At 46.0% G+C, this 20,198-nt stretch overlaps 1 protein-coding gene across 11 annotated transcripts in view; it reads right to left on the bottom strand.

Moving 5' to 3' along the window:
• Positions 1–20,198, bottom strand: part of ANKRD17 (ankyrin repeat domain 17) — a 68,546-nt gene that overhangs the window by 12,321 nt on the left and 36,027 nt on the right. For 7 of the 11 annotated variants that reach the window (XM_027903896.1, XM_027903898.1, XM_027903892.1 and 4 more), the window contains 16 exons: positions 19,691–19,838; positions 19,264–19,411; positions 17,956–18,189; positions 16,790–16,884; positions 13,546–13,783; positions 13,176–13,367; positions 12,693–12,802; positions 11,785–11,872; positions 11,102–11,229; positions 10,468–10,611; positions 9,834–9,936; positions 7,565–8,320; positions 2,731–2,879; positions 1,493–1,604; positions 1,171–1,316; positions 7–149 (listed from right to left, as the gene is read on the bottom strand). In XM_027903896.1, the coding sequence (XP_027759697.1) occupies positions 7–149; positions 1,171–1,316; positions 1,493–1,604; positions 2,731–2,879; positions 7,565–8,320; positions 9,834–9,936; positions 10,468–10,611; positions 11,102–11,229; positions 11,785–11,872; positions 12,693–12,802; positions 13,176–13,367; positions 13,546–13,783; positions 16,790–16,884; positions 17,956–18,189; positions 19,264–19,411; positions 19,691–19,838 (2,934 nt within the window). The remainder of the gene's footprint in view (positions 1–6; positions 150–1,170; positions 1,317–1,492; positions 1,605–2,730; positions 2,880–7,564; positions 8,321–9,833; positions 9,937–10,467; positions 10,612–11,101; positions 11,230–11,784; positions 11,873–12,692; positions 12,803–13,175; positions 13,368–13,545; positions 13,784–16,789; positions 16,885–17,955; positions 18,190–19,263; positions 19,412–19,690; positions 19,839–20,198) is intronic. The other 4 variants (XM_027903899.1, XM_027903901.1, XM_027903891.1 and 1 more) reach the window with 3 other exon arrangements.

Below are 20,198 nucleotides of genomic sequence, written 5' to 3'. Positions count from 1 at the left end.
ACTTGCCTGGAATTGATTTCTGCCCCAGCATTCAGCAGAATCTTGATAATGTTGACGTAGCCACCCGAGGCGGCGAGGCTCAAAGGTGTGTAATCAGAAACATTCCTGTGCTCCTTGTTTGCCCCTCGAGCCAGCAGCAACTCCACCACCTGCAGGGGGGTTAAGAAAGAACATCTGGTTTTCTCCAGAACTTACAAATCTATCCAGGACAAGCGGTTTTCAAGGCTGAATATACTGTTAGAAGATGTCAATGGTAAGAAAGCCATCTCAGTTGCTTCCCTACACTTCTCGCCTCCACGAACAGCCGAGGCTGCAACTGTGTTCTCAAAGCCCCTGGAAAACTTGCTGTAGAAAATCAATTGCTCATTGGCATGCTTCAACCATTCATACCACATTGCACAACACAGCAAGAGAAACCAGACCTTTTTATGATTATTTCTGTGGTCTTTAAGGACTGCCAAACCCACAGATTCCATGTGAGTGCAGCAGACAAAGCACTCCTGCTTTTTGTCCTTTCCTGCAGAGGACCTGACAAGAAACTCAACTGTCTGGCAACTTCAAATAACAATGTACACCAAGGTGAAAACCCCTTGTGTCATCTCTCATGCAATGTCTAATTTGCTCCACTTTCAGTTCTTAAGTATAAAAAATGTTTAGATGAGACCTGCATAATTTTCAATCAGAACGTTTTCCCATGAAATCACAGGACAAATATAATTATCAAACACTACAACTGGGGCAGGAGGTCATCCTGACATCACCTCTACTGCCCTAAGCCCAGTGTCTTCCCATTTTCTTTCCCAAAAGCCATGATGTGGCTCATTTATGGAACCCATTTGTGTCTAATTCCTGCTTCTCAACAACACTCATCACATTCACCATCGTATCTAATTATGCTAGCAAAAGGCCCGTAATGAGGCACTAATGACTACAGTCATGAGGACACCTGCACAGTAATCTAAGGAGAGAAAGCAAGCTATAGAAGACGTGTTTTAAAGTATAAATTGGAAAATGTGAACAATGTGCAGCTCTTTGCATCCTTCTAAAACACACCATCCTGAAATAAGAGTGCTGACTTAAGTGACTGTAACTTTTGTGGAAGGTTGCTTTGCTGTACTGACACAACATATAACTCACACACTGCTTTTGAAGAGTTAAGTTTTACTTCACCTCTTGTCTCCCTCCGGAACAAGCCAAAGACAAGGGAGTGTCCTTGGTTCTCTCAGACTGGGCTTCAATATCAGCTCCATTATCCAGTAAGATTTCCACAACACCCACATGACCGGCTGTAGCAGCCAAAATAAGCGGAGTAAACCCTGAAATGGAGAAGGACATTTGAAGAGTCCACGTTCATAGCTCGAGTGATGCGAGTTAACCCCCCCGAAAATCAAGCCTAAAGGCTTCACACAAGGACTGGGCTTACTGGGGGTTTAACTGGAATGAGAGGCTGCAAAAGCAGAGAGGGGCTGCAGTGCCATGGTGAGACACCCACCTTTCTTGTCCCTGTGCTCGATGTTGGCTCCTCTCTCCAGCAGGGTCTGGACCAGCTCCTCGTGGCCTCCAGCACAGGCCAGTGTCAGGGCTGTGTCATGGTTGCTTTCGGTCTAAAGCACACAGACACCACGGACACCAGATAAAGATTTGCTTTCTCAAGTGCAGCCCATGCTATACTGCACGTTAGCCATAACAATAGAAACATTTTATAAGCTAAAGATGTGTTTATTGATTCTCCTATAACTATCTTCTGTGTGCAAGTTCCTAACAGGATTCCAACTCTCAAGTCAGCTCTGCTGGCAGATTTAAGAAGAAATCCTGACAAGAACTGAGATTCTTCAGGAACTGAGCTGTTATCTGTGCTCTGCTAACCAGATTAACTTCTTTACCGCTGCTTGACTGTGACCTTTAGATGGTATAATGAAGGTAAGAATTCTATCTTTAATTCTTAACACTGTGGTTCAACCAAAGGCTCGGTCACAGCACAAACCAAGCCAAGTGCCACAAGCAGCTGAGGCACCCAGGACTGGCGTTCCAGAGGTTTCTCTCCCTTTCTCCACCACGATCCCACGCCTTTCCTCTACTGCACGTTGCCCAAACCTCAGCCAGGTTATGTACAGCCCAGAGCTCTGCACACATGTATGCCAGGTAGTATGTGCATGCTTTCTGCTGATGGCCAGCTAGCTGTTAAGTCAACACAAAGTTGCTCTTTTAACAATTATTTTCAATGCAAACCAGCCCTTTCTTTAGTGGAAATGAGAGCTTGAATTATTTCCTCTTGTCAAAAAAAAAAAAAAAAAAAACAAAAAAAAACCCAACAAAAATCACAGAAATTATTAGTTTCAAGACTTCCAGAGGTCTGTGATCGCTGGCCAGCAACTTGAAGCACAACCAGAAAAATCAGTGTGCAACATTCTAAGGCTTATTTTTGTCTTAGCCTATCAGGCCAGAAACATATTTAATTTGTCAGTAGACAACTTTGCTGTTTCTCATAAGCCTGACAACAAAGGAATAAGAAATACAAGTGTTCAGTCATTCAGAGACCTTCTCTTTTGTTTGGCGAGAGCACAGAGCAAAGTGGGTTGCAACTCCCCAGGGAGTTGTTCGGGCTTTCTAAAAGCAGCAAATCCAGTCCCCAGACCCCAATCCATCATGCAAGAGAGCCGTTTCCCACTGCTGAATTATTCAGGGGGCAGAGGGAAACAGCTCTGTGGCTGTGTGGGGCAGCAGGCTCACCTGGGCATCGATATCTATAGCAGGGTAGATGGGCAGCATGGCTGAAGGAGAAATGATGGGACTCGGAGTCGGCGTCTGAGGTTGGGACACTGAGGTTGCAATGCTGTGGGTAGGAGTGTTTGACATTGCAGATGCTCTTCCACTCACTGCTGTTGGACAGAAGAACCACACTTAGTCAAAGCAAAACACTTCCAAGTTTGACGTGACAATAAAGGGAACTCCCACCGACAGACAGAGCTCCCTGAAAACTCTATTTTCCACCAATATACATATTCCACACATTTAACCCAGTCTTTGAACATTTACCTCTTTGAATTTAACTATGGAAAAGGTTTACTGTATTCAATCAAAGAAAGAGTTAAGTATCAGCTTGATGTGTTTTCTAGAAGCCCACCACAAGAAAAAAATTATTATATATATTTTTTTTTTTTAACCTGATGATCTTTCCTACGACAAATCAGCCATCATTTGGACCAGAGTTCCATACCTTTAGAAGCAGGGCTGCAGAACAACTCCAATCAACGGGTACCTACACAGTTTGCTTAAAACACTTGAAATATTTTCATAGAAAGGGTCTGTCCAACCTTCACCCCCAACCCCCCCTAAACACGAAAGGAAAAGCAACAGGGTCAGGATGCTCACAGGGCAGAATCTGCTGAAACCAGAGAAGTGGAAGCTTCAGAACAGCCAGTTTGCAGAGGCTTTGGCCAAGGTGTTAGGTAAGCAAAGGTAACACCATTTACAGGGATGACAGTGGATGGACATGACACAGAGAGCATTGACTGCCACACTCCCCCCCCACCCCAAAATCATTCCATACACAGGAGGTTTCCAAGTACAGAGCGAACTTGAATCTCAAACAGCCTTTGGGGAAAAAACTCCCATTTTCCTACTTCTCCTTAGAAGAACACAAGGGTTTTCTCCCCATCATTTCTCCAGGTGTTTCTCAGGTGTGACAGCAAAGGAGCAAGTGAAGCACTGCTCGCTTCTGTCCAGTTGACAAAAGCACCTTCAACTGCAAAATCAAACAAAGTTTTCCACCAGCTGTCCCAAAGCCTGCGCCCTAATACTCCAAGTTGTGTGCTCCCACCTCTGCAAGGTACCTGTGTTTTACACTTACTGTTAATTTCTGTACTTCCTACACAAAATCCCAGCAAAAGAACTAGTAAATGGCACTGTGAGAAACAAAGAACCCCCAACTTCTAAGGCAAAAAGTATCATTAACCTTATATTTAAGGGTAAATTAGAATTCAGGATTCAAACTCCCTTGATCTTTATGTTCAAGTGCCTTTTGAAAACTTATCTCACCTCAGAAATCCCACTGCTATGGATTAAAAGAGACATACAGAAGCTATGCCAAAATATTTTGGTGTAAGGTCAAAAACAGCACATGTGTTTTGAAGAGTTGCTAAGAATTCCTGTTCCTGTCCCAGTATGGGGTCTGAGGAACATCTGCTTTGTTACAAGAGACACTAAGAAAGTTCTTAGACTTAAAAAAAAAAAAAAAAGTTTAGTTAGGAAGGCCTTCATTCAGGTAAAGTCTATTTTTCACTTTTGCAGTGAGGGGGAGAAAAAAACCCAACCCCTCCTACCCCCCCCCAAAAGAGATACATGTGTGATTCATCAATAACTCACAAATATAGTTTATATGCCTGCAGCACATTTCACTAGGACACAACATTTATTTTATGGGTAGAGATTTTAACATATTTATTTCAACATTACCTGTGCAGAGTTGCAATTTATAATGATCATGCCAAGGGCAAAGAACAGAATCTTTACAGTGCCCAAACTCCAAGTTTTCAATAAGCCAGATTTTCACAACATCCCTGAGCGCTGGGAAGAGCAGCCAACTAGTTTGATCATCAGATCTAAATACAGTGATAGTGGAGTTTTCCCTCTGCTCCTCCACCTACTCTAATGGACTAGTGGAAAAATTGAACTCAAGGCCTGTACTCCACCACGCAAACATCATTACTGCGTGCCTGGGCTAACCAAGTCTGCAGAGCTAGTTCAGCAGCACAGTATTTCAGACTCTCAGTTTTGTGCTAACTGACACTAGAGCTGCTCTTTATCTTGATTCCTTTCTGGGCACATCTCAACTTTCTCATAACTGGAATGCAAAAAGGCCAGCTCAGAGCAGCTCCCTTGTCCCCTCCTGAGGAGCGTTTGTCTTCCACTTCACACTCCCCTTTCCTCTCCCTGTCTCACTAGTGCTGGCTGACTGTGGGCACAGCCGTGTGTGTCCCTGTGCCCCAATTCCTTATCTCCTGGAAGGCCAGCAGTGGATGGATACAAGCTGGTCCAACAGGCCAATGCCTCGGCTCACAGCAGCCCCGGCTGTGCTCTGAGTGGCAGTGCCAAGCCAGCACTGCTGCTGTGACCGAGGGCTGCAGGGATGGCGCCTGCAAACCCCTCCTCACCGAGGGCAGCCGGGCTGGTTTTTAGTTCCAGCCTGCAAGGTGCCCTGTGGCACGTCAGTCCCACAGCAAACTGGCTCCTGCTCAGCTCCCAGCTGGCACACAGCCTCATCCTCCTGGCATGCTGGCACTCCACAGCTATAAGGACCTACGGTCAACGCAGACTCTCTGTCATGTATTTAGACAGTTGCATTTAGAATTGACTCATCCCACAAGGTCGATTCCAGGAATTCATCTTAGCAAGTGCTTCGAGATTCCTGAAGTTCTTTGTGAGGCTCTGGGGCTTAATATAACCCTTTCAATAGTTTTTACCTGGAAAAAAGTTCACTTAAAAATAGGGCCTTTTTTTTTCTTCTGTATCTTTACAATATCCCTCAACAGCTTAAATGTTTTCATTCAAGACTTACATAACTAATACTAAAAATGAGCGATTATTTACTACTTACTCATTGTTTGCGACTAATTAGGCACAGAGATGCACATTAAGTCATGTTTGCACAGGCAAGGTGAAGCTTGGTTTCTGTACCTGGTGCTGTAACCACAGCTCTGCCATGGAACTAAACTCAAGGCATCTCAGAAACAGGAATGTAAATCCATGGGAATACTCTAGAAGCTTCTATTAAAGCCACACCCAGAGCTACCGATGAAACACTTGGCTGCTGTTTAAACGTTCTGTGTTACACTGAGCCCGCTTCAGCTCCACACTGAATTCTGATGTGTGTTCTCAGGCTGGCACTGAAGTTCTGTACTCAGCTCTGTGTCTGCTCTCACTTAAACCCCCCCTAAAATCATCCCCTTCCCAGAATGAGAGCCCTCATTCCCAGGTGCATGTGCACACACGTACTAACGGGTGGGGCCGAGCAGTACAAAAACATTCACTCCAATTCACACTGCAAATACCTGCCATGCTCCAAAAGGCACACACGGGAATTTGGGTACATGGCAGGTGACCCAAAATCACACCTTCTCTACATGTCACATGCAGTTAAACACATGGCAAATGTCCTAACTCCAGGTTTAGGTTATATTTAGACAGAACTGAAGAGCACTGCAAAGATTCTTTATAAGTTACCAGGAACTGTAATTATCCCAACTCTTGAATTGCTGTTGTCCTGTATCCCAGCATCTCCACAGGAAAGAAATTCTCACTATCAGAGCACGATAAATGCAGTTTTATACACTTTTTCATGCATATTTTTATTCACTTCCAGTCTATGTCTAGGCTTCAATTCTAACATGAGGATTCCACTGAAGAATCTCCACAGCTCCTCTGACTCTCGGTCATCTGTACTGAGGCTTTGCCTGGATACCAGGTCACTCATTAGGTGCCTAATTTCAAAAGTGTTGTTCCCAGTGTTTTAAACAATTCCCACCTGGCAGTTTAACCATTTCCCATACCTTCCATTCCCTCTGCTCCATTACACTCCAACTCTTGCAGCACACGCAGGACCAGGTCTGGGCTAAAGCCTTCCTGGAGACCTGCTGCCCTCTGGCACACATCCCTCCCCCTGACATGCTCTGCAAAGCAGGCTTGGTTCAAATAGGCAGCACTTGGGGAAACAGAAGTGCATCAGCTTAACCAAGAGCACCTGGGTACATTTTCATCGAGTGCCATGTCCTGCCAGTTCATCCGAGGAGTCACAGTGAGCACTGCAGCCACTGCTTTAGCGTGGAAAGGGGATCAAGTGCAACACAACTGAAGGTGTGAAGTAAAGCAACACTGACAACTCACAAATAAAACCTGCTTCATTCTTTTGTTTTACTACTCAAGGCCTTAAACCCCTGATGTCACTGGGTAAAGAATTCTCAGAAGTGATGACAAGCCTCTGGTCAGGCTAAACATGTTTCTGGCTGCAAAGCAGCCATTTTTATGAGTAGATATTTTTACAAGTCATAGGATTATCACCTTTTTTTCCAAACAGGAGTAAAAGCTTTCCCTAGATAAACTATTTAAGGCCAACTAGAGCAACTCTTATTCAGATGACAAGCTCCTCACACATTCTAGGCTTGGCGTGGCACTGCAGTTGCTCACAGCCTCCTCCCAGCCAGCTCTCCCCTAGTCCAAGGTACCACCCAGCATTGTCATGGTGTTGTTTCTGAGTTATAATCAGACTAAAATATTTGTCTGATGTTTGTACCTAGCACTGGCCCCCCGAAGTTAAGAGTTAAAACTGCCACCTCCACCGTACCAACCTGACCAAGTGGCACCATTAGCTCAGCCCTGCAAACTGAAGGGTTAAAGCTAGTTTTCCCCACTCCTCAAGACAGGGATCACAGGGCGAGTGGCACTTGCCGTAGAGCTCGTGGGAATACATAAACACACACACACACACACACACACACACATAAAGAAGTGGACATACCCTCAACTGGTCAAGCAAATATTATACCTGCTCATAACAATGCAAACCCACCTGCCATGATGTCATCCAGCGTGTCATTGAGCGTCTGAGCAGGGCTGGCTACCATTAACCCTTGCTGTGTTTCTGTGAGTATTCCTTGCCCCAGCCCTGCTAGTTGTGCTTGGCCCAGCACTGGCTGTCCAACTATAACACCTTGCAGTTCTGTAAGGTTTGCGATGGACCCTGGAGGTAAGGAACCTGCTGCCAGAGGCAAAGCTTGTGGCATGGCCAGAGGCTGAATTGGTGCAAAACCCGTCTGCGCAGCAGCTTGCTGGGGGTCATCTTTAAGCAAGATGGGGTCCACTTGCTGCAATCGTGCATAGTCTCCCTCTGAGAGTTGTTCTCCTACCCCAACGGGAGTCAGTAGTCCCAGATGCTGGCAAGACTGTTGCTGCTGCTGCTGCTGGAGCTGAATTCTTTGCGCTTTTACCTCTAGATATTGCTTTTTTAGCTGCTGCTGAGTTTTCAGCTGTAGCTCTCGCTCCACTTTCTGCAGTTCCTCCAGAATCTTTTGTTTCTTCTGAATTTGTTCCTCTCTCGTTTTGTTCAGCTCCTCAATCTTCTCTTTGGTGAGCTGGTCAGCGTGTGCCAATTCCAGGGACTGCAGCTGAGCGTTCTTCTCTATGGCTTCTTTTATCCTCTGTTCCAGCTCTGTCAACTTGCCCTGAGCCTCTTCTACAATGCTCTCTGGAGACTGATTGGTGATGTAACCCTGTACATCCTGGTTGTTTGCTGGCAAATGACTGCTGGACTTTTGTTTAGAAGCAGCTGTGTGAAAAAGAAACCCCCTCAGAACCAAAGGAAGTGCATACGAATGGCACCCTCATCACAGAGCTACTGCTGGGCCCTGCCCGGCCGGCTCCGCACCGAGGCACAGCACCGCCAGGAGCTCAGCGTGCACTGCAGGCCCTGCAGGAACACCTACCCGCTGCAACCCGGCAGCGGGACTGCAATTTACCACGACACATTTCTGCACATACGGCCCTGCGCTACGGTGACACGTCTACTCCAACAATCGTTCTGCTTTTGCCAAAGGAAGCGATTGTCTCGAGCCGCTCGTACCCACCGGTGCTACAAGAAAACGGGCAGCAAAAAGCAAGGGCGTGCTGTCTCTTTACTTGGTGTCTGCGTCTGGTGTGCTGTTAGGTCATGAACATATGCTTAGGGACGAACGCAGCCCAAGGGATGCAAAAACATCTCGGGGACTGGTCTAGGCCACCGGTTTTGTGACTGACTCGGTACGTTTTAGGAAGCGCTACGCTTTCTAGGACTGGGAATCCTTTTGCTCCAGGTATCCAGCTTTGCTCAGGTGACAAACAGCGCCAGAACCCAGGATAGTCATTTAGATTTAGCAGGATCTAACAGGGTGTGTTTAGCCACTACATTTTATCCATAGCACACGTGATTTGGCCTGTGTCAAAACTCAGCTCTCTGCCCGAGCAAGGCAAATATTTCAGCCTTCCTGCAAGAACGAGCGATGGACTAATCCAACTGGTCTTTTATGCAGAAGTCCCCAGTAACACAGCTGACATGCTCTGCCATACCAGGTGGAGAAGCAACAATCGGTTAATTTTGAAGGGCGAAAGGCAAATCAAAACTCAGGATCTGAGGCAGTGGAGGTGCCCGGCTTCTTCCAGCCATCCTCGCTGTATCTCCAGAACAATACAAGTGTACACACAGGATTAATTTTAGGACATGCACGCCTGTATTTCCTACTGCTGATCCTTGATAAAAAAATTGGTTTTGAAAGAGAATTCTTAAGTACAGAAAGCGTTAAGTGTCAAAATGGCGATAGCAAAATAGATGCAAATTTAGTCCTGGGAGGACCTGAGCCACATCAGACTAAAGATTTTATAGCACAAGAAATTCCGCCTTCAATCCAATTAGTCAAACCCACTCCGAGACTGCTATCCTAAGGAAACACAAGTTATCAAATCAACTACAATATGGAGATTAACATGATTTTTGCAACTCCCATTATCCAATTGCTATAGGCTGCTGGGTGACATTTTGCATCAGTCCAGTACGTCAGACTAATAGAGACTTTAACATATTTACTGAGGCAGATTTCTTGACGCTTTGTGATTACAGGGTTAGGTGACTGATACTTGGTGGATATGCAAATCCTTAAAAAAATAAATAAAAAAATTTTTTCAAAATTGCAGTTTCCTTGACTGAATGCATAAACACTCTTCACAGGAACTACCCTGCTACAAGTGCAAGTCTCTACCTTCTGCCTCGGAAGGATACGTAGAAAATAAGCTGCAGAACTACGACTGACCTTTATTTCTGATGGGAAGGGTGGTGGCGACATTAGCAGGGGGTTTGTCAGGCTCCTGGGGTGGGACGACCATGGGCAGCGCCTGCACTGGTACTCGAGGAGCCTAAAACGTCGGAGACTAACAGATTACTTTTCTCATACTCTATGCTAGTCATAATTCAACAGAAGGTAAGCAAAACCTGTCAGAAGAGCAGACTTGGTCACTAAGAACAGTTAACAGCATGGTTTTTAATATGCCGAGTTCAGTAAGTAACAACTGGAGATCACCTGATCTCGATACGCTTTGCATTTTTAACCTAAAAAGTTACTTGCCAAACCATACTCAGCATGCTGTGGTACAGCAAATCCGAGCAGCAACAGGCCACAAATTAAATTCAGAAGAGCCTCATGAAAGCAGACCTTTACTCTTGCTGGTTTTCCCCCCCTCAACATTTTTTCTAATAATCTTTAGATAATAAGACAATAAGAAGTACGAATTGCTCAAAAGACTTCTCCCCTTTTCATCACAGCTCAAAATAATTTTCAGTGTGTTCACCTACAGTTCATGAAATGGCATGACTGACTCTTCTCTCATCTTTAAACTGCAAAAAGAGCTGCGAGAAAGCCCCAGAGAGCACCAGCCCTGAAATCTTACCCTATTTAGATCATGGGATGGTGGGGTCAGCTGAGTGGCATCGGGTGGAGGAGCAGAAAGCAAATTGTTTGGGTAATCTAGAAGGTAACAAACCACGCTGGTGTGACCACCTTTGGCTGCCTCGATGAGCATAGTGGATCCGTCCTGGAGAGGGAAAGATCACAGAGTTAGAGAAGAGCTTCAGCAAAACAACACTGACATCCCCAAAGCAACACTGCAGCATTTTGGGAGATACAACCCACTACCTGCTTTCTGCCTTAAGAAATGTTCACTCCATCTGCAGCAAGTTCACATCTAAACCTAAGGCATCGAGGAACTGTTTTCAAAAAAAATTATTACTTAAAAAAATGTTCTGTCCTTTGCCACAATTACGACCTTGCAACTGGAGATCAACCTTTACATTCATGGTGATCAATGGACCTGCACTCCTCCTAACCCCGACTTCTATAAATATATTCATGAGCACAACACCTGCCTGTGGAAACACCGGCTCTTGCATCTTATTTCCATTTAAATCATGACATGCTGCATCAGTTGCACAGAACACAAAAGGAGAGAATTCGCTCGGGTGTCCTTAGTTTTAAGACTGATGATAAATTATCTAAAAGGAGAATGAGGGAGCTGAGGGACAAACCTTCAGTCTGTGTGTGGGATCAGCACCATGGGCCAGCAGTAACTCCACAACTGCCAAGTGACCTCCAGCACAGGCCAGTGACAACACTGTGTGATCATTGTTAGCTGTGGTCCTGTTCACATTTGCTCCTGCAAAAACACGGGGGAAAAAGATCACGTAAAAAAGACTTCAACAGCTCTATCAAAACATCTCTACCAAAAGCAACAGGGTTTAACTGCTCTGCAACCTACACAGGGAAAATTCCATCTTGCTGACTGTCCCGCTCCATACAGGGTAGGGACAAGATAAAAACATTAGAATCAGTTCAAGTGAGAGAAAATAAAAATTCCAGGCTCTGTATCAAAGCATCAAACAAGTTACAGTCAAAACCTGGAAACCTACAGGCACCTGAAGGTAAAACTCCTGAAAACAGTGCTCCAAGGGGCATGGAGACCCCAGTAACCTCTAGTACTGATGCTTTTACTAGGAATTAAAGACTGGAATACACTATTTTTATTACTAGTTGCATTCCCACTAATCTCAGCAGAAACAGAGGTGATCATTACATGCCTCATTTGAGAATCAATGACCTACTTGAGTGAAGACATTTGAAACAAATCCAAGGAAGTTACACTAGTTCTGACATGATCTTAACTCCGAGTATTTCTAATGTCAGGGGAAGCCAAACCTTTCCGCGCTCTTACCTTTGCTAATCAAGAACTGAACAGTGCAAACATGACCTGCCCTGGCAGCTTTCATGAGAGGGGTTCTTCCACCTTCCGATTCATGCTCCTAGAGCAGATAAAGAAAGGCTTCAAAATCCAAAGTACTGCATGTGAAAGGAGGCCAGTGAGCCCTGGGGTTTTCTGAATGGAAAGCTCTTAGACATGGTATGTAATTTTTTAGCGTTTCACAAACTCAGATGTAAACATCCAGCTAACATTTGAACTGAGGGTATCTTGAAGGCAGATGAGCCGTCTACCACCTGTTTTTGTACAGGTGTGAGACTCCAGGACAAGAAGCACTCAGGCACGTGGTGGGGATTTTAGTTAAATGGGATGTCTTCTGTCATGCTTAACTTCGCTTTTTGGTACTGCACTGATGTACAAGCCTACTGAAAGGTATAAATCAATTTACCTCCACCATCTTACTCCTGTTACAGTACACCAAATAGGTCATATCCAAACAGCACTGTCTGTTGCACAAGGAATAGAACAAATTTGCAGGTGCAAGGACTAACCCAGAATCAGCTCAACAATTCGAAGCTGAATACCATGACAAAAGAACGAAATCCCCTATTTTCCTGTCCAGGCAACCTTGAATGGCTTGGAAATGCTTTAGACATCAATCACCAGAGTAACTAGTTAGTGTAAGCAACCTCAGCACTTTCAGGTAATTAAACAGCCTAAAAATAGATTAGAGAACCATCACCAATTCTCAGTTAGTTAGAAGAAAAGGTTAAAAGATAATTGCTATAGCTGTATTCAAATTAACAGCAAACGTGTAAATCTTCAGCAACGAACACAAAAACAACAACAAAAAATTAACAAATCATTAGGTGTCGGTAATTTTATTTCCTAATGCAATTTTTTTAAAGAAGGTAATGACTTACCAGATCTGCACCTGCCTGAAGTAAGACATCTGCTACATCAGTGTGGCCGTTTTCACAGGCGTATGTCAGTGCCGTGTCACCCGTCGCTGTCGTCGCGTGCACGTTAGCCCCTGAAAAAGCAGTGGCAAAAGCATGTCAGCTTTCTGAAGTTCAGTACAGAAAATATGCAAGTCTGTGTAATCTTTACAAGTTCAGCCAGCTAATTAAACTTCCCCCTTCCAATCCAACACCTAATAAAATGTTAACCTGATCATACTCTATAGGAATAAAGAAATAAACTGTAACTCCAGTTCCAAGTAAGTTTACATCAATCCTCAAAAGCTAAATTAAGAGTCCATCCAGTAAATTACTTAGGGCTCCACAGACCTCTGCAGTCAACTTCAAGAAGATGCTAATGAAAATGTAACAAATATTGAACAAGATATTTTTCTTTTAAGAGTCAGATTAAGCCTTTACAAAACCGTTAACAAATTGACTCCATACCTGCAGCTAATAAATATTTAACCAGCTCCAAATGCCCCTCTTGAGCAGCCTCCATCAAAGGTGTGGAACACCCCAGTTCTATGTCAGCTCCTGCTTTAATGAGGAAATCTGCCACTTCCAAAAACCCTCCGCAGCAAGCCAGAGTTAAGGCGGTTTCTTGAGTCTCCTCTGTCTGAGCATTGATGTTTGCTCCTTAAAACAACAAAACCCTCCAGTTAGAATAAGCAGGATCAGCAGACAAACCATTTCCTGGGGCACGAGGCACCTTATCACCAAAGCAAACCCAAATCACATCCCTTGGTGCTTTCCCCCCCAGATCTGTCCAGCTGCCTGCTGGATGCCAGCCCACGGAAGGCCCCCCAGTAGTTACCTTGCCCCAGTAACAGCGCCACCATCTCCTCGTGGCCTTCTCGAGCTGCCTCCATGAGTGGCGTGTACCCCTCGTCGTTGACCTCCTCCAGGTTGGCCCCCCGCTCGATTAAGAGAGCCGCCAGCTCGACGTGCCCGCCGCAGGCTGCCAGAGTGAGCGGGGACTCGAACGAGTCCGCGGGCATGTTCACCTGCGCACCGCTGTCCAGCAGCAACCTCGCCACTTCCACATGGCCGTCCTGGGGACCCACAAACCAAGGTCAGCACACCGGACAACGTTCGGATAAAGGCTAAAGATCTCCCAGCAAACAGGCACCTGAGGAAACCTCAGGGATGTTTTACTGAATATGGTTCAATTCAAAACCAAAATGCCACGAACCTCACATCGAAACTGCCTGTCGATGGAGCAAGTTTTATGCAACTTCTTCACATCAGACTCAAGCTCAAGTGTTTGGGATCAACTTACTTGAGGGGGGGGACCCCAAAATAAAGCCCAGAAAGTTGCAAGGGAGCTCACCACTATTTTAGAAGCTGGCTTCCTCCACAAGAACACTAAAATCTTTCTGCTTCCCTCCATTCTGTGGCAGCAGCCGTGCACACTGACCTGGCTTGCCTCTTGACTCCTGCAAAACTATTTCACTGCTCAATTTAACAGCAGAGTCAGGACCTACTTTCTCCCTCCCAGAGAAAAGCCCAACCAAAACCATTTGTCAGGGGTTTCTCACACATCCCAGGAGCCACCAGAGCAACAGCCTTCCCTTGGCAGGATCCTGGCAGGGTATCCAGGTACCATGACCATGCTGTCAAACTCGTTCTACCAAAAGGCAGCTCCTAAGTCCTTTCTTCCTGCAGAAATATTTGAGCAGAGGATCTCAGTCATGTTTTCAGTATGCCATAAATTCAGGAGCTGTTTGAAGTGGCTTTACAGCCCCGTGTTTACACTGGAGGCCTGACAGTGACGCATCCAACTGCCATTCCATTCTGCTCCTGTTCAGACAGAAGCGGAGACCGGCCTGGTTGCTGTGCTCCAACAACAGCACAAACCCTCCGAGCTGGTTTTCTCCACGAGGAAATTGCCACCATTCCAAACTGGAGTAACCACAACCTGACACACCAAACAGGGGAGGGCTGCAGAGAACAAACAGCTGCTCCCCAGGAACACAAGGCTATCCCAAGGTTGTCTCTGAACAAGGTAAGTACACCTTGATCTCAGATTAAGTCCTAAGAGGCAGCAAATCGCAGCCACTGCCGCCTTTGCCAAGCTGGAAACCACAACTCCAAAAAAGCTCTTTTCCAGACAAAATACCAAACTGCATCTGACATTTTTCCGCTTCATTTTCCCAAGTGTTTTATACCTTCTTCTGATATCCAGGGAGCAAAACACGATTTCCTCTCGGAAAAATATCTAGGACATTAACTAGGACATATTCACCTTTTACATGAAATGACAGTACTATTTTAGGGAGAAACTCCAAGACTCCATAAAGAATCTTTCCTCAGGGAATTGCAGAGACGGCGCCTCAGCCATCAGGCTCTGGCAAGACAGCTCAGTGCTCACCCCGACCCACGAGGAGGATGGCACACGGCAGCACCAAGGCTGGTGCACGAAGCTTTCTATGTGGGCCACGCAGCCTGGAGCAGAACTGCTGGTGCTTCACCACACAAGGGAATTGGATCCACGCTTTCAGAAACCTTGCAGTGGGGTGGGGCCGTCCAGCTCTCCTACAACAGCCAGGAAAAGCCTCCCAGCTGCTGCAAGAGCAGAAAAGGTCTCTGAGCGAGCTGCACAAGAGCACTAGCTGATTTCAAAGATGGAGCTCTGTGGGCATCGGTCCTTCAGCGAGAGGAAATGCAAACTAGACCAACCTGCTTTTGGCTCCCACAAGGCAAGTGCCATTGCCCAACACCTCATTTGGATTAAATCAATATTAGCTGCAGTCTATAAAAACTCTGTTCCTGAACGCCTTGTAGGACAAGGTTTAAACCCTCCCTTGCTGCGCCACAGATAAACAGTTCTGCAGCACACAGCCAAGTTCAACGCTGTTCGGGAGAAGGAGTTTCCTTGTGCTGGTGAAGAGCAGTAACTGCTTCTGCATAAAAAACATGTGGAGATGGAAGTCCCTGCTCTGCTTCATTTCACACTGCAAGCTCTTTAAATACTGCTGGAGAAAACTGCCTCCTCTCTGCAGCAGGGCTGAAGGTATGGGACTCTCAACTATCTGCCAGCTCTGAGCAGCAGTGTGGAAATACCTCCCTAGGAACAGCTTCCTGCAGAAACGAGACAACAATTTTTTCCTATTGCTCAGTAATCCTTATTAAAAATTAGGCCTCAACCTTTTTGAGTCTTACGGCCTTTTCTTGGTCTCTTGATGGAGGTAAGAGGGGACAAAGGAGTGGCGAGGAAAGGAAGGCTTGATCCATAGCTGCACCAAAAAGACGTGCTGATGAGAACATGACTGACACATCAAACAAGGGAATTTTATCATCACCTGCCAGGCCAGCACCCAGGATATTTATGTGGCTGCTCTAGTAAGATTTCAGGGTGAGATAAAGGACAGCTGGAGTCCTGTTTATCTACGTGACTTTCTTTCCAACAACTTTTGAGAAGTATAATGGTTTCTGTTAATGATTCCCCATCCAAAGCCATTAACTTTCCCGAACAGACATAACTGGCTGATTTTAAAACCACTGCAGTTGTTTCAGGGAAGGGCAGGCTAAACAGGGATTTACTGCCCTCTCCCATGGCCATGGGTTCACAGTGTCACATTGCACAAGGCTAATGGCATAAAAATCCAACCCACGAGGAATCTGTTTGGAGAGGAGGAGAAAAAGGAAGTTTAAGAGATGAATTCTCAGTTTAACAGTGAAGTTATGTATTCAGATGAATACAACCGCCTCAGATGGACAAAGCAGCAACATCAAAGCACTGATTAGTAAGAAGTTAAAAATGTCTGCTTCCATTTCCCAGTTGCTTCCCAATCAGATTCTGATTGGGTGTTTTCAAGGAGCATGTGGCTGTGTGAACCACACTGAAACATGTTACACAGGTAACCAACCACCTACACTGAGAGACTTAGATTCCTCAGCTTACAAATTCCTTCCACGTCGTCTAGGTATGTGAAATAATGTTCAACATTCAACAGCACGTAATGTTTAGCACATTAGAATCCTTAAAAGTATTTCAACAAATACTGAGAAAATTCCCACTTGAAGTTCTGTCATTTGTAAATCCCACAGTCTCTTACCATGCAAGCCTCCATGAGAGCAGTGTGCATCTCGTCTGTCTTGTGCTCCTGGTCTGCACCAGCTTCCAGCAGAAACCTCACCATTTCCAGGTGGCCTGCGTGGAGAACAGAGTTCACAGAGGGAAACTGCTTGAGAAAGTGCATTTCACAACTCACAGAAAAGTACATGATGAAGGCAATGGATGGCCATACTATAACACAAACCTCCACTTCCTCTGGAAAGGCGTGTTTGTATCTCTGCAATCAATATGCACAGGGATTTAACAGTGTAGTTACTATAAATACAATCCAATTCACGGACCACACACAGTCTTAACTTTTCACCTCTGCTTTCCAGCCTCACTTCAGGCTTCAGAGGCCAAGAACACTTCCTCAGAGAGGAAGAGTTTTGGGGTCTCACTTCTCTTTCAAACACAGCCTTTTCTCTGAGAGCCACCACAAAAAGTCCCCACAATTTATGACAGCCTCCTGCAACAGTGAACCAAGAATTTATCAAGGCAGATAAAAAACATGAATGAAATGCTAAGACCCAACTTCTACACAGGTGCTGCACAAGCGCCTCTGCTACCAACATCAACTACTCTGTGATGCCAAGGGCCACTCCGATAGCTCTAATAAAACATGTGCTAAGTGACTATAACAGCAGTTGCTGAGCTGAGGGAACGTATTTGGCCTCTTAATTAAACATCTTCATCCCTTCATTGGGTGATGCAAAATTGCTGCCTAATGCTCTAAGGGAGGCAACAAAGAGCTATTGCCTAAGCACTGACACCAAGAAGGCAAGGTCTTTGATTCTGCATGTTTTTCAAGCTGTAAGTCCTATAAAATTAAAAATGATTTCTGTATCTAAGCAGAGCTTTCTTTATAATACAGGTACCACACAGAAGGTCTAGCATGCTTATTCTACAACATCAGTTCTTTGTCTCCTAGTTCATTTCACAGAGCACCTTAAAGCACCATAACTCAGACCAAAGGTTTGTAGTATCTGGACACTGAAACGCTCCACGGCACACCCACGCTGTGGGATATCCCAGCCAGGGTAAAAGCCCCACAAAGTGTCTGTTCAGAGCCTTTAAGCGCACTTGTTCCCCGCCAGCAGGGCCGACCGGCCCCGCGCCGGAGCCGAGCTTTCCGCGCCGTGCCAGCTGTGCAGCCGCGTCCCGTACCTTTGTAGCAGGCCAGGGTGAGCGCGCTCTCCTTGAACTCGTTGGAATGCGTGTTGATGCCCGCGCCGTTCTCCAGCAGCACCCTGGCCACCTCCACGTGCCCGGCGCTGCCGGCCTCCATCAGCGGCGTGTGGCCGTTCTCGTTGTGGTCCTCGATGCTCGCGCCCGACTCCAGCAGCACCTTCACGACATCCACGTAGCCCCCGGCACAGGCGTAGGTCAGGGCCGTGTTGCCTAAAGCCGGACAGGAGCAGGGTTGGAAACAGTTTCACCGTGTTCCTACAGTGGGAACTTCACCTGATGCTCCAGTCTGTTTCTACCCAGATACCTGACGGAGCAGGGTTTTTCAGGATACAGGGAGGGGAAAATAAATAATGGCACCAAGCAGGTGAGTGCTGACAGACTGAGGATCTCTTTATGCCTCTGCTGATGCACCTCTCCTTGCACTGCCAGCCCAGCTTCCATCACAAAACCCCATCCTTTTTCCTTTTCATCGGCAGGGACACACTATGCTGTAAGAATGAAAGCTCAAAACAGGGAGCGGAATGAACTGCTTCTTCTAAATCAAGTTTTAAACACTTCTAAAGGGCTGGTTCCAAAATGCCCATCATCTTCACATTTCCCTACACAAACCACAAAAAAAAGTCTATCTGAACACGACAGTCCGAGAATGAGCCTTTATAAAAGATGCCTTGAAAAAAGTTAAAGGTCAAGGCAGTACTGTTACTCAGACTACTTCACTGAAAAAAATATAACAAAAGTACATAAGTTGTGTCTTCTGGTACCCCTCTCTCCTCCTCACTCAGGGCCATCTCTCCCTTTGTCAGTCACTGCTGACTCCACACCAGCTCTCCACTTCCAGGCTGCAGAAACTTAGATGATTTCCCACTTTGGTCACTGCAATACAAATGCCTACCAAATTCTCACGGGAACAGGGAGAAGGGGGCCATTTTGTCACATTTCCTATTTTCCCCTTGGTTTCCTAGACCTGCCACCAAATAACTTGTACACGATTACACAAACTTACCAAACTGCGCTTAAATTGTGACAACAAATCCTACGTACTCAAACACTTGTCAGTAACTAACTGGCCTGATCCACCTTTGTATGTCTGCATCCAATAGTGCTTTTTCTACCCCCAGCAACATTTTAGAGTTTCGTTTAAAAAACAGAAAGAATTGAAACAGTAAAGCCACAAGGAAGCACTCCGCCTTGCTTGGCTGAGAGCCACTCCTCCCAAATTTCCTGGTCAAGCTCCCCGCCCACCGCAAATCCCGGCCTTGCGGTGGTTCCCAGCACGCTGCTCACCTGTGGATGACTGTGCGTTCACATCAGCACCATGAGCTAGCAGCAGCTTGACAATTTTGACGTGCCCACCGTTGGCAGCGGCCATGAGAGGCGTGATGTCTCCTTTGATTCCCCGGTCCTCCACATTGGCGTGCATTGCCAGGAGAACCTGCCAACGCACAGGGATCAGCACCACGCGAGGGACAAAGCGGGGGGCCTCCAACACCACCCTGGGCCCCCACCTTCTGCACAGTGTCGTGTGAGACACCCCTACAGAAAGCAAGCACCCCCAGTGCATCAGCAACGTTCAGTTTGTGCGCGAGACTCCAGTGAACTGGCATTTCCCGCTCCATTAACACCCCCTTCCAGGTGCACAAGACCGGAATATATTCATTTCACACTTCTCCTTGTACGACACGCACGTACTACAAAGAGCCTGGAAACCAACCTGCGCAAGCTCATAATATCCTGCTGAGCAGGCCAGACAAAGGAGGCTTTCCCCTTCTTCCGTGTGCTCATTCACACTCCGGCCCTCAATGAGCAGCTTCCGCACGGCATTTACATCTCCTTCGGAACAAGCCTCGGCCAAGCTGCGGCTAAAGACAGAGAGCATTCAGCAGTGAGAACACACTGGGCTTGAAATGCCTGCAATCCAACATGCCGTGAGGACGCAGTCAGCAAAAAAGGAAAGGCGAGCTAAAAACCTGCCAACTGCTAATTAAAGAGGTGCCAGTTTTACACGTGAGGTTTCCCAGCTAACTCGGCTGAGAACTAAGTCATGTCCACATCCACCCCTGTTATTCATTTTTAACAGAAGTTTCCAGGAGAATCATTTGCAGTATACTCCAGGACCAGAGGACATGGAAATCACCTATCCATCTTAGGAAAGCTTTATTTGTTCAGCACTGTAACTGGTAATGAAACTAAACCAAATCATCTGCATCCCTCTTCTCCTG

This window comes from Empidonax traillii, unplaced genomic scaffold (genome assembly GCF_003031625.1).
Source record: "Empidonax traillii isolate 1590-97213 ecotype Southwest subspecies unplaced genomic scaffold, ASM303162v1 scaffold998:size213616, whole genome shotgun sequence".
NCBI lineage: Eukaryota > Metazoa > Chordata > Aves > Passeriformes > Tyrannidae > Empidonax > Empidonax traillii.
The sequence above is the reverse complement of the archived record's forward strand: the minus strand, read 5'-3'. Positions and strand labels throughout refer to the sequence as shown.